The sequence below is a fragment of the Chiloscyllium plagiosum genome, chromosome 26 (genome assembly GCF_004010195.1).
Source record: "Chiloscyllium plagiosum isolate BGI_BamShark_2017 chromosome 26, ASM401019v2, whole genome shotgun sequence".
Lineage (NCBI taxonomy): Eukaryota > Metazoa > Chordata > Chondrichthyes > Orectolobiformes > Hemiscylliidae > Chiloscyllium > Chiloscyllium plagiosum.
The window spans coordinates 47495546-47510201 of NC_057735.1; the positions used below are offsets into that span (position 1 = coordinate 47495546).

The 14656-nt window shown below is 39.8% G+C and overlaps 1 protein-coding gene across 2 annotated transcripts in view; it reads right to left on the minus strand.

Moving 5' to 3' along the window:
* Positions 1–746: 746 nt before the first annotated feature.
* Positions 747–14656, minus strand: part of LOC122563323 (mitochondrial glutamate carrier 1-like) — an 18200-nt gene continuing 4290 nt past the window's right edge. The window contains exons 2-10 of one of the 2 annotated variants that reach the window (XM_043717056.1): positions 11349–11456; positions 10163–10288; positions 9828–9883; positions 5378–5468; positions 4291–4409; positions 4007–4196; positions 3401–3555; positions 2277–2352; positions 747–2036 (exon numbers count right to left, since the gene is read on the minus strand). In XM_043717056.1, the coding sequence (XP_043572991.1) occupies positions 1883–2036; positions 2277–2352; positions 3401–3555; positions 4007–4196; positions 4291–4409; positions 5378–5468; positions 9828–9883; positions 10163–10288; positions 11349–11368 (987 nt within the window). In that variant the 5' untranslated portion in view covers positions 11369–11456 and the 3' untranslated portion in view covers positions 747–1882. Of the gene's footprint in view, positions 2037–2276; positions 2353–3400; positions 3556–4006; positions 4200–4290; positions 4410–5377; positions 5469–9827; positions 9884–10162; positions 10289–11348; positions 11457–14656 lie in introns of both variants that reach the window. The other variant, XM_043717055.1, reaches the window with a different exon arrangement.

Here is a 14656-nt window from a genome sequence, read left to right on the forward strand (position 1 = left end):
AAAGTTTCCAAGAAAGTTATTCAAAAAGGTAAAAAATCTTGATTACAACAGCCAATTAATTGGTGGGCGGCACGGTGGCACAGTGGTTAGCACTGCTGCCTCACAGCGCCGGAGACCCGGGTTCAATTCCCGCCTCAGGCTACTGACTGTGTGGAGTTTGCACGTTCTCCCTGTGTCTGCGTGGGTTTCCTCTGGGTGCTCCGGTTTCCTCCCACAGTCCAAAGATGTGCAGGGTCAGGTGAATTGGCAATACTAAATTGCCCGTAGTGTTAGGTAAGGGGTAAATGTAGGGGTATGGGTGGGTTCGCTTCGGCGGGTCAGTGTGGACTTGTTGGGTCGAAGGGCCTGTTTCCACACTGTAATGTAATCTGTAATGTAATCTGTAATCTGGACAGAATGCAGGAGAAAGGAAATCAGATCAGACTGGTTTCTAGTACTTCTCAAACTGATGAGTGGGCCTCACCGTGTGCAGTGAGTAGGAATGCTTGCTCCACAACCCAAATTTGGAACAACAGACTTAAAGCAACAATAGGAACAGCAATAAAGTTGCATCAATTAAGTGACCTGTAGTAATAACAGAAACCAGATGGGGGGAATGGAAGGGTGAACTCCACCTATGGAATAAAACTGAGGGGGGGGGCGGCAATTCATACAAACAAATGAGGGAAGGAACAGCATGATTATCACATCACCAATATTTACCATGTCTACACAGACTGCAGGACAATGTAGTGAAACAGACAAAGTAGGGTTATAAAAAAGTTTATTGTCACAGTTCCATTTGAATCTGTTTGTATACAGTTTCATTTAAATATGTCATTGCAAACAGTTGAAAGTGTTTGACCCAGTATCAGTTCACTACTTCATGTAAACCAATTCAATGGCACAGAAGGCATTAGTTAAACATTAACCAGAGGCACTTTGTATCATGACATTTATTACAGCAAAACACTAGAGACAAGAATCAGTTACACTTACAAAAGTTAAAATGTCAAAAGTGTGACATTGCTCTCTTCCTCCATGAAGTGAATGCCAGTTGGCAAGATAAGTGCCCATGGGATCCTAAATTGTTGAGAATCCAGTCTCTCATTTGAGACCTCAACATGGGCATTTTGCTACAATAGTACCAGTGAGAATGAAATGCTCTACAGCAGATGGTCCTCTGCCATAAACTTACTATTCAGCATCTTGGTTGGTCTGCAATCTGCCCTTGCAAATATCTTAACACATCAAAGTGGTAATCTTAGGAGTAACAGCAGAATCATGTGCAATGTTGATACTGAATTCTGTATAGCTAAACAACAAAACTGTTTGGTTCAAGTATTTCAAAAAAGTGGTAGAATTCTTGATCCAGAAGATATTCAAGTCACTGAAAAACATTTCACATATTTATCCTCCAGTACATAACTAAAGTCCAATCAGATGTTCTTATTGTGAAATTAAATCACTAGTGACTTTATCTGGAGTTTTCGTTTCCCCAAACATCTTTTAAAAGGGTCTTCAACCTCAAAATTGAGATTGACTTTGACCAATGTGTAAATATATAAAAATGTTAAGTAATTTTTGTTCCAATTCTTCACAAACCCAAGAAAAGTGACTGAGGAGTTGGAGGGAAATGCAAGTTTGGCCCCTTTAGTTTAAGGTTTTACAATTAACTTCCCAGAACTCAACAGTCTCAAAAATTGTTCAGCTAGCTTAAGGAGATGGGTGACCAATATCTTTTATCCTTCAAACAGTATTCCCATATTCACAACCACTTCAGGATATGAACAAAAGGTAAAAATGAGTGAACCTTCCAGCAGCTGCATTAGGCTCTTGGTTCCTTGTTTGGCATTTTCCAGAATACAGTCTAATGTGGTCAGTCCTTCAGGAATGGATGTAATTAGTACACCTCAAACCGCGAAAATCCCAAGACGAATTCTCCTACTCCTACAAAGTAAACCATCTGTACAATGCCAAAGAGTGGTGCAATGACTAGTGCTCGGCAGACAGATCCTTTCAGAAATGCAGAAGGACCCTCATTCACCCAGATTTTCCTGTAAGGGACAGGATAGAATTAATTTCCACAAATTATGACAAACATGCTAAAATCAAAAATATTACCCTAGTGACCCAAAACCTGAATAATGCTTTAAGCTCCTGTTAATACTAAAACTTCTGGTTTCTAGGATGCACGCAGCTCAGCTCATCAGGAACCAGACCCAGTTGGGGTGGAATTCTGCTTTCTAATCGAAAGAAAATCTCTTCCTCAAACATGCTCATGTGATATTGCTCACCTTGCACAGTCAACAATTCCACTGTAGGTTTCTTCATTTGCTCCTTTATGTAGTGACTGAAATCGTGTTTTGATCACTAAAAATGAAAATACATCAATTTACTGTCAGCAGTTGGATTCAACATTTTTATAATAACAGCTTAAATCAAATTCCTGTTGGCTTCATGAAAATCATTGGGTTTCAGGAACAGGGGAAATATTGAACTGTCTTTAACGTTGTTCTGCTTTAACTTTCTGTAGAACCTCTAGCTAAAATAAATGAACCTAGGGAGAGGTGGCAAATATCTAACAGACAGGAGGCACTGCGCTATTATCACCAAGTGCTGCATTTATTTTTAAAGTTATTGAATTGGAAACCACAACCAAATTGCAAACAGAATGCTAAATATGGAATAAACAGATTCAAACACAAGATTCCAGGTCAATAACCAATAGTTTGTATAGACCAATGTAATCGTTTATTTTGCTTAGGAGCCGGAGTAAAATTTTACTCTCCCGAAATCAAATTTGTTTTATGCAACCAACAGGTTAGTCATTTCATAAAGCTTGTCTAAAGTTAATTCTACTTGCATTGGTCTAGTCTTAATTTATTCCCATAGTCAGTTCAGCTTCAATGCAGAAGTACCATTCTCAGACAACCCAATATTAAGAAAATCACATAACAGCAGCACCATTTAAATTCATGGGGCCAGAATCCCAACCAATACACACTTTACAAGGTCACACTATAGAAACAGTATCCCAATTAGTCAATCATACTTTGGCTAATTCACATTAAGTGCACATTATATCAGAACAACCTGCAGGTGCATTTATCTAGCATCCCATGACCCCTACATGCCTCCAAAGCTCTTTCCAGCTAATGCACATTTGGGAAAATGTAGTCACTGTTGTTGCACAAAGGGAAGATTTGAAGTTGCTCAATAATTGTGATATTACAAATAACATCAATAGCCTGTACAGGGCAAAGTTCACAGTATTCTTGGTGCCAATTGTTTGACAGCTCCCAAAACAGCATACGCTAATCTATAATCCAATTGGTACAGTAAAGTTATCCCAACAAGTTCAACTTCTGCCATCCATTCAGCTAGACAAAGTTTGTTAAGTTCAACAGCAGATACCTACCATCACATGGGTTGACAGCTACAGCAGCAACAGAACCAGCAACACATCCTGATAAAAATGAATGGAAGAAGGAAGCTTTCCCATCCAATGAATTTTGTCCAAGTTTATTCAAATTGGCAAACAATGGGAAGTAGATGACAGAGAATGGAACATCCCTGTTCATAAAAAGAATGATTAAATTAATATCGAGCACATTTGTACAAAAATTGGTAAGACTATTACTGCTGCTGATCACCTGCAAGATTACAGTACATAGCACATTACATTCAACATCCTAACCATTCAAAAACGGAGGAATTTGCAAGAAACCATTAAGGATCCAGGCACCTTAAAATATAGTCAACCTCCCAACTGAAGGAGGGAGAAATCACAAGCTGGATGTGTAAAATTTCCTGGCAATGATCATTTGTCTTGCCAAATATGGATAGATTTGAGAGCATTTTCAATCTCAACATTAAAATGTGAAGGAGACTAAATAATCTGCTATTCTAATATCACTGTTTTTGCACATTAATAAAATCTCAGCAGTGATTTTCATTTCCCAATCTACTATGGGAGAAAGAGTGTAAATACATTAGTAACATTACATGCATACAAGTAATTTACCTCAGTATAGTGGCTCCTAATCCTTTGTAGAGCCCTCTGAACCCTTGAGAGTAGAATAAATCTTTGGCAATCTGGGTAGCAGAGATTGGCTTGGTAACAGCAGGGCCAACATTATAGGCCCGACTCAGTACTGGGTTGGTGGCAACAACTTTAGTGGACGAGCTCGAAGGCAAAATCAATCGCTGCTGAGCTGCTGTAGAAAACAAAAATTTAGTATCCTCACTGACTAATGCAATCCACATTGTGGGAAGTACTGGTAAAGTATGAGTAAATTGACAAGTTACCTAATCTGCCAGCATCTTGGAGCTGGATTTTCAGCATCTCCATAGGAGTAGTGACAATAACCTGACAGATTCCTGCCCCACAACCTGCCAGCATTTCTTTGAACACATTTAAGCCTTTACTGAAAAACAAACAGATACACATTCAAACAGCCATGCAAACCAAGATGCCATACACATCACTAATTGAACAGCACTTTTGTATTGACAAAAAACCTCAAATGTAAAGGCATTTCATACATAAGATTCTTAAATAAAAAGCTCTACAACTTTGTTAAGAACATCAAAGCCTTTGCAAGGTGGTACACAAAGACCCACTTAGAGAACAGTTAAATGTAATGCTATAATGTACAGGTTGACAAAGTAACTTTAGAGTTATACAAATGGAAACACAACCTTCAGCCCAACTAATGCTGAACATAATCCCAAAGTAACCTCATCCCCCCTGCCTGCTATTGGCCAGTATCCCTCCAAATCTGTCCTATTCACATACTTATTCAAGTACAAGTCAGGGACATACAGCATGGAAACAGACCTCCAGTCCAACTTGTTTTGTCTCTCCAGATTCCCTCAACAACTTGCCCACTGATGTCAGACTCTCTGGCGTATAGTTCCCTGGCTTGCCCTTACCTCCCTTAGCCAACCTCCAGTCTTCCAGCATCTCATCTGTGACTATTGATGATACAGATATCTTAGCAAGGGGTCCAGCAATCACTTCCCTAGCTTCCCAGAGTTCTAGGGTACACCTGATCAAGTCCTGGGGATGTATCCACTTGTGTTCGAGACACCCAGCACTTCCTCTGTAATATGGATATTTTTCAAGAGGTCACCATCCGTTTCCCTACATGTTATATCTTCCATGTCTTTTCCAATGTAAACACTTATCCTAAATGTCGTAATTGTACCCACATCCATAAGTACCTCTGCGTGTTCATGTCACATGTGAACCCCACCCTGTGTAAACCAATTTTGCCTCCATATTTTTAAATGTCTCTCCTCACCTTAGAAATCAAAATTAGGAAGCAAGCCAAATTTTTTTTTGCAATTTAACATAGCTAACCTGTGAACTTCGATTTATGATAAAACATACCCATTTTTTGACAAACATTGACGGAAAAAGTCATTTGCAGCAAGTTTAATGGCCTTCTCAGGTGTTACCAATGTCAGGTTCACAGCAGCACCTGTCAAAAAAAATTGAGTTTTATTTTCTAAAGATTAATGTGGTTTCCATTCACAGATTATACTAATATTCAATTTTTTCTCTCCTGGTTTCAGCACAACACAATGCTTTAGCAGCTTTAAAGATTAATCTCTCAAGTAGCTGCCTGTGGAGCCAAGTCTTTCAAGTATCAGACCATCTGCCATTAATGGGACTTGTTTAACAGAGGAAGAATATCTCCCATAGCAAACATGTGTTGGTACCTAGCTGGGTGAGCAAAGTTAGTCAAGAATAATAAAGTCTTGCGGAATCGGTATTAGTTACTCACAGCTTGAAATGTAAATAAAGAGGAATCCCAAGTGTAGCAGAAGCTCTGGTTTTACAATACTTCCCCCTGCAGTTCTTTGGTAGGGGAGTAATGTTCCAAGTGCTGAGTACCTGTGGTAAGCACTGCCTATTTAGAAACAGCTTCATAATCTCTACCCCCAGACAAAGTATGACTAATTCAGTTTCTTTCACGAACTATATAAGCTCACAGCTCAGAGTTGTCTGATCACTGAGGACGACAGTAGGGCACATCAGGTCCCAACACAAGCATTGATAATTGATCAATGCCATTATGTCATCCAAGCAGCCTTGGGGCATGAGTCAGAAGGTTCAGGCCTACATGCCCTGCAGGTGTCACAGCATTTGCAAACCGTGGAATTAAATATAAAAACACAAGGCTAGGATCCAACTCAATTGGCCTCAGTTGAACAGCTTTGAATAGAGACTTTACAAAGGAACCAGTGGGGTTTTGAGGGATCCAATTTGATCCGATCAATACAGCAATGGAGCAAAAATCGGCAACAGTATGGGAACTACAGAAAATTTTACACAGAGCTAGATGGGTTGATGTCTGAAAGGTCAGGCATCTGTTTAATAAATTGGAAATGTTGATACTCCTTTTGAAATGCTGCAGAAGCTCTATTGTTGGCTTACTCAGGATTGAAAAGAATACAGCAGAACATCTGCGAAATGCAAATATAATACACAACATTTGAATTAATTATGTAAATGTATCTAGAGGATAGCAAGAGACAGAAGTATCAGAAGGGACAAAGTTATTTTTAACATATTTCGATACTGCATGCAGATAAAACAATTGCTACATGAAGCTGCAGCTGAAGCGTGATTGACAGCAGCAAAAGGACGGATCCAAGGCTGGAATGTGAAGAACAGGTGAAACAATGAAGACTCCATGAAATCAAATTGATTTGTTTTTTGAAGATCACATTAAACTACCAATTTCTAATTAGGAAATTATTCCAATTGAAATGTCACCAGGTATGGTGACTATTGACAGCAGTAAAGAATACACAGTATTCAGAACAATGTAGCCCAGGGCAATGGGAGCCCATTTCTCAGCTCTAACTTGTTGCAGATTTTGCCAATGAAAGCTATATCAATTTTGTTTTGTAGTTCCCTGAAATAGCTCAAAGATCAGTTGGATCTCAAGCTGAAATGCAACTTGTACCAGGTTAGAGTGCTCAGGTATATTATGGTGTCAACAATTGAGAACAGACTAAGGAGGAACTAATTCACTATCCACATTGTGATTTGTGGAAGGGTACGGTTTAGGCTCAGCTACGATGTCTGTTATTGTAAGATAATTGCATATTCTGCCTTTAGCATGATGCCGATTTCAAGGTAAATTATTAGTGCACAAAGACAGTACATTTTTGTGATGCTATGTAGGGCCACTCAACTTGTGAGCTGACGGTCCTCCCCATTGCACAAGGCAATACAATAAATGCTGCCCATTTAGACAGCCGCAAAAATCTCTACGATTTCACAGAGTTTCTTTGCAAATTGTAAGGCTCAGTGAAGATACAGTAGACAGTTTCCTTGAACAGCAAGTAGAGAGGGGAGAACGGCAGATGTGAAAACAGAAGATGCAGCAAAGTGGAATCTTTGCCAAAGAATTTAAAACATACAGAAAAAAAGAACAAAATGGATCCTAATTACAAAAGTAATGATACGGTAAACCATTTAATGATAGGATCCATCGTGGCTTCGCCAGATCGGCTAGCCCTCAATATCCTTGGCGACCGTCTGTAACATGAAAAACAGATACAAGCAACAGCATTTCCTCAATTTTTTAAAAAATCAGTGGACACTCGGCATTAATATCTCCCTTTGATTTCCATTTAAATATCAACATTGGGCACGGTTTCATGAGTTTGACTGAAAATACCTCAACAAATAAGGCATGTCTTCAGGAGACCAAATTCTCAGTCACTGTGTACTATGAGGTGGCATTAATCAGATTTAAGATGAGTAATTGAGCAAGGCCCACTGGTAGGCTTGCAGGGACAATGCCTCAGCTATGCAGAACACAGGCTAGGTCTAAATTCCTGGAAATGTATGGCCTTCATTAGCAATAGCTTCCCAAAAGGGCAGTGCATTAGGCATTGCCTATTTTTCAATAACTTGCACAAATGCAAAGCTCTCTGGTACCATAACCAAATGGTTATGATTCACATACAAGTCAAGATCAAATGCTAGCAAGCTGCTTAGCCAAAGAATAAAACCAGAGCTCACTATAAGTAGGAGATGAGGTTCTAACACACCCATTCCCCAATCTAACTCAACGTCTAAGTCAAGCTCGGATCAGTTAACCCAACAAAAACCCCAGAATATAGTTTACCTCAACTATGACCCCATTGCCAGCCAGTTCCAGCTTATTCACTTCACCTGACACTAAATGGCTGCACAAAGCGGCGGCACGGTGGCACAGTGGTTAGCACTGTTGCCTCACAGCGCCAGAGACCCGGGTTCACTTCCCGCCTCAGGCGACTGACTGTGTGGAGTTTGCACGTTCTCCCCGTGTCTGCGTGGGTTTCCTCCGGGTGCTCCGGTTTCCTTCCACAGTCCAAAGATGTGCAGGGTCAGGTGAATTGGCCGTACTAAATTGCCCGTAGTGTTAGGTAATGGGTAAATGTAGGGGTATGGGTGAGTTCGCTTCGGCGGTTCAGTGTGGACTTGTTGGGCCGAAGGGCCTGTTTCCACACTGTAATGTAATCTAATCTAATCTAAAAATCTAATCTAATGTAATCTAATCTAAAAAAGCAAACTGGAAAGGAACCCAATAGCAATGACAGTGCCCAGTTTCCCTAATCTAATAGACCTTATTCCATACATTATTCAAATTTGTTACTTCACCCCCTTCTCAAATCAAAACTAGCTGAAGAACAAAAGGCTATTTTTCAAATAATTTGAATGCAATTATTTCACAAATCTGTCCAGAGAGGATCACAAGACTTTTACTACGCACACTAAGTCACATTGCATTATTGGTTTTATGATAAGACATTGTACATCACAAACCTCACTTCTGCCTAATGTACCCAGGAATATGCAATTCAACATAATTAACATCTTACAATGTCATCTCTTCCAAACAATCCTACCTCCACCCCCAGAAAGGGGCTGTCACCAGTCTTCGACAACATCTTTCTCCACAACATTCATGAACTCCAAGGAAATGGTTGCTGAATATTAACTGAGCTTTCAAGCTCAAATCTGCCTAGTTGAAGCAACCAGATCACAAGTTCTGTCTGTGCCATTGGTCTCCTCTTCACAGGAAAGATCAAAAGGAGTGGACATCAGACTAGTGTTACAACAGGTGGGGATTTGGTAGTGATAAGGCAGAACCTATTACATTTAATAGCTTAAGAACATTAATCTCCTGAAAACATGCCCATTACTGTACAGTTCTCAAACATTTAAGTCAATGCACTTGTAGATCAGCTACAAGCAACAGCATTATGCTAAGCAGCCTGGCATTTCCACGGAACCAAAATTAGTCTTTACAATGTTCAGGGTCTTTATTAAAAATGTCTAAACTGATTTGTAGATAAATTCACTGGATGAGAATTATGGCTCTAATCACATCATACCAGGTGGCCCAAGTAGTTACACAACATTCCAAAGCCAAGGAGTGGCAGGAAGTTCAGAGCCTTCACTCTGGAAACCACCTGATATTGTCTGCCATTGAAATGGCTTCTTGGAAGGGACACTAGCAGTGGTGCTGAACCCCCAACAGAAGTCAACCCACCAGGAAAGGTGGTGAGAATCTTACACATTTGTAGCACTTTAATTTGAATGGTGACTGCTAATGCTACTATATTCAAATGACATTGAACTTCAGTAAAATTTAAATTTGTTTATTGGAAACTGAACATCTGAGAATGGCATTCTCAAAACAGAATACCTACACAAACTGGAGTATGCTCACAGTCAAAGAACCGCAGTATAGATATTTGATCTGTACATATAGACATATCACTGTACACTAGTCCTAATGCTGAGGAGCAGAAAATGGAAGTATAATTCTTACCTCTGTACATTCCAAAATATCCTTCAGAACGCACAGTCTTAATTAGACAGTCCATCCTTTAAACAAGACAAAAGATAATTATTACAAGGAGCAACTCAAACTCAGGTCAACTGCGAGAGGATTCAAGAATGAAAGGCAAAATTTGAAACTGGTTTCCACTCTCCAGTTTAAGTAATTACAATTTAACTACTTCCACACTATTTTTCTTAAAAAATTCATATTAGCAGATTGAACAGCTGCTTGGTGTTAAAGACATTACTTCAACTGTTAGAGGACTTTGAAAGGTAAATCACTAGCCCACATTGGAATGGTGTTGAAATACAAAGCTAACTTACATGCTAGTGTAGGTACGCTGCCCATTCCTTTGGTTCTGCAGCCGGGTCTTGGCCAGGTCTACTGGAAAAACACAAGTCACTCCTATCAATCCAGCAGCTCCACCATTGATGAGTTTAGCAGGAAGGCTGAATGTTGGAACAAAAGGAACCAAACAGTTAGTTCTAAAGTTGCAAACTGCATATTTAAAATAACACTTGTATTTTTATATACAAGTATCAAATATCTAAAGCTCTCAATGTTTGAACAAGGAGGATTAGAGGAAAATTGTAACCTAACACACTACAGGCAGACCTGGGGGCCTCAGATTTAATACGTCTGCACGATTTAACAGAGTCAAGTAGGGACAAAATCACCGTTCCAGAGGACAATAGGAGTGCTCTGCACGGGTTAAATTGTCAGTAGTTAGCTCAAGAGTCACCGCATCTCAGGCAAAGTGAGGGGTTGAGCACAACAGTGTCTTCACTAACCCCAGCTGATGTAGGAATTGAATCCATACTGTTAGTAACGCAAATGCCAACAAACCATCCTGCTAACTGGTGCAAGTAGGGGCATCAGGAGTGCCTTGGGCCAGAAAATAAAGAATTCCAACTAGTCTCACTGCTGTGACAGGTTACTGGAAGGCATGGGCAAATGAAGATACTCAGCTGTGATCTCAAGAATTCAAAATGCTCAGAAAACAGTGGGCTTGAATCTCAAGGTACCTATTCTTGCAGAGTTAAAAAATCACAACACTAGGTTATAGTCCAACAGGTTTAATTGGAAGCACACTAGCTTTCGGAGCGACGCTCCTTCGATCACCTGAAGAAGGAGCGTCGCTCCGAATGCTAGTGTGCTTCCAATTAAACCTGTTGGACTATAACCTGGTGTTGTGTGATTTTTAACTTTGTACACCCCAGTCCAACACCGGCATCTCCAAATCATGACTATTCTTGCAGATGCATTTCTGGCTGCCAGCAGCACTTGAGCACATAGGAATAATATTCCAATAGTTCAGTAAAACATAGCATGCCATCAACTCATGTAGAGTGAAGGTTCGTGTGAAACTACACTCCATCTAAAGTACACATGCACTTGTTACCCTTTGCACAATTACAAAGTACAAATAAGTACTCAAAAGGGCACATTTCCACCACTTGGTGGTAATGAAAGTGACAAATTTTGCTTCCTAAAGCACAAATCACCTACCTGATTTGGTGGTTGGACATATTCTTGGTATTCTTCAAAGTATGCAGAAACAAGGAGGATGTAGAAGTCCACACAACACTGCAGTTACCACAAAGTGTAGCTTGGTTTCTGCAAGGGAAGTGTTTATCATCAGCATATTTCAATAATCAACTCATCGGCAATACAAGAGTCAGTGCAGGTAAACCCAGAACTCACTTAACAATCAGATCTTACATTACCTAAATCAGGAGGAGCATGATCACCTTACAAATAATTCTACATTCAATCCCACAGCTGCCAGAGATCAAATTGTTCTGGTAGCCCATCCCTTCACTGTTCAGTGGTTAGCACTGCTACCTCACAGCATCAGGATCTCAGGTTCAATTCCAGCCTCGGGCGACTGTGTGGAGTTTGCACATTCTCCATGTCTGCGCCAGTTTCCGCCATGTGCGCTGGTTTCCCCCCCCACAGTCCAAAGATGTGCAGGTTATGTGAATTGGCCATGTTAAATTGCCCATAATGTTAGGTGCATTAGTCATCTGGGTAGGTTACTCTTCGGAGGGTCAGTGTGGACTTGTTGGGCCGAAGGGCCTGTTTCCACACACTGGGGAATCTAATCTAATCTTAAAAAACTGCTGTGAAATCTCAGAACACTCCACTCACCCCAATTACATGTTGGGAATTTTTGTCTGCTGTGGTCTTAATGAGTGATCACTGGGTGTAATAATCCCCAAATAAAGCATTGTATAAAACATAACTAATAACTATCAATAAATGTTTGATTTCACAAGACAGACTGCGTCAAGTTGTAATATTCCATGACATCTACGAAGAGGTAAAATGGAGTATGGAACAGTGCCTAAATATGATCTTGTTCCAGGACGCTCAATCCTAAAATCAGCGAGCTATTAAGTTGCAACTACTTTGCAATATGATCTCTACCTTCAGATCACATAACCCTTTAACAGGGCAGATTCTAGCAGGATTTTGTGATTATGCCGCACAGGGCCCAGAAGGCTTAAATTCCACTCCTCTTCACGATCAAAGTGTAGTGTGTGAATTAGTTTTTATCTTGCACTAACTTGGAGAAATTAGCAAAATTTATTAGACTAGAGTTGTCCAGTAAGCTACCATCCATTCAAGTATAGGTTCTGATGTTTAATTACTTGCTGCTTTTTGGTACATTAGAACTAATCTACCCATCCATGCTCAGCAACATTGCCAGATCTGTAGAAAGTTAAAAATCACAACACCAGGCTTTAATTCAACTGTTGGACTGTAACCTGGTGTTGCATGATTTTTAACTCTGTACACCCCAGTCCAACACCAGCATCTCCAAATCACGACTATTGTAGAAACAGAGACTGTTCTCATCAGCACAATTTCACTTTGTTAAAAAAAAAGCAATTGTAGTTTATGAAACCTACCTTGATATCTTTACACCATAAAGAAAGCCAATAACAGCAGCCACAGAAATAACAGACATCTCAGAAAAGGACTTCCCAAAATTTTAGAAACCACAATATTTCCAAGTTTGAGCAACAACTTATTACACTAAGTGTAATTGGTCTTAGCATTTGATTTCTTGGAAGTATTTTCATGGAAAGTTCCAACTGTCAGTGAACTGACTTACATACCAAGTCAGTTATCTAATCCAAAACAAATTCTAATTTGACAATTCTACACCCCAATAAGTGTTTAACATTACTATCAATTGTTAGATGTGTGTTTGGAATATACCTGCACTTTAAGAACATGATACCAGAAGCTTAGTCTTTAACTGGCACCTTCTGAACCTTCTCAAACGGAGAAAGATTATACAAGCCATTACTATAATTTACTGTAGCATCACAACCTCTGCAATGACAGGAGTCAGCTGGGGGTATGAACAAGAAGGTTCTCTGCCAACAACTTTTAGTTAAGGCAAAGTTGCAATTTTATTTAAGTGATTTATCCTGTAAATAAAGTAGTGATATGCATACCCACTTCACTGTTTCTATTAACATTTCTACATGGACTGTAGGGACCTTTATCAACTCGTACACTCCTGCTCCCATAGGTGCCTGTTAATAAAAAAAGTTTGCTGTACATGCATGGGAAAATGTACAAAGCTGTGTCATCCATGTAACAGAAGTGACAATCATAACTTGCGTCAAAGCACACTCAGGATGTGGTAACCAAGTGTTACTATATTTCCCACAGGAAGTTCCCTACATTCACTAAACCATTTTAATTCAAGTCAATTAGTGCCACCTTCAGTTTATCATCAATTAAAAAGTTTACCCTTGGATCAAAATAATTCCAAAACTAGAAAATAATGAACAGAAAACTATGTGGTCAACTAACCAAAACACCAGCCCGTGGAATTGCACTGCACAACATCTAATGTACTAATACCTTTGCTTGAGCAACCGATGATTACCCACTGTACACTCATTTACAGACATGTAACTGAATGCAGATACCCTAATAGTTCAAAAACAGATTAAGGAACTAAATTTATGACTTTCTACACAAATTGTACAGTATTAACCATCACAGCAAATTTGAGACACTGATCATATGACAAAAATTCACTTTCCAGGCAATTTAACAAACAGTAGTCTGGGAGTTGAGAATTGCACTCAACTACTTCCCCACATGTTAAAAACTGAAAAACACTACTTTACTACACTAGATACCAAGTCAAGGGACCCAACATCCTTTCTTTACATCTGCTTTTGGCATATACAAGACACAAGCCACTTAGCATGCAATAGTAACGCTTAACACAAGTAAGGCCCAACAGCTTCTCAACACTGCACAGTTTGGAACCTAAAGGCTACCAGATCTGACCGGAGTGGAGGCAGCCACAACTGGAGTTCACAACTGTAGATGAGGATTGGAATCAGACAGTGACATATCCACACTCTCTACCGGCAAGGTATAGGGGTAACAATTCTGACCCTCATTAAAAATGGGCACTTTAAGGAGTTATGAAAAGGAACAGGTAACTTTAAAAAAAATTAATAACTTCTGTTCGATCCAAAAAGTCAACCTAGTTTTTTTTCTGGGAGGTGGACAGAATGGGATGTGCGTGCACGCCCTGATTGTGTACACAAACACATTTTGTAATGTTTTGATTTTAAAAGGAGGGGAATTCCACTGCCCTGAGTCACTTCCTTACCTGGGAATGGTGTAACGTTGCCAGGTGAGGAAGCGATTGAGACCTATGGGATTCCCCTCATTTAAGATTACGCAATTTTGGCGATTTAATTTAAAACAACACACAGACGCCCTTCACGCACACAGACCCCCCCCCCCCCCTCACCACCAACAAACCACATACA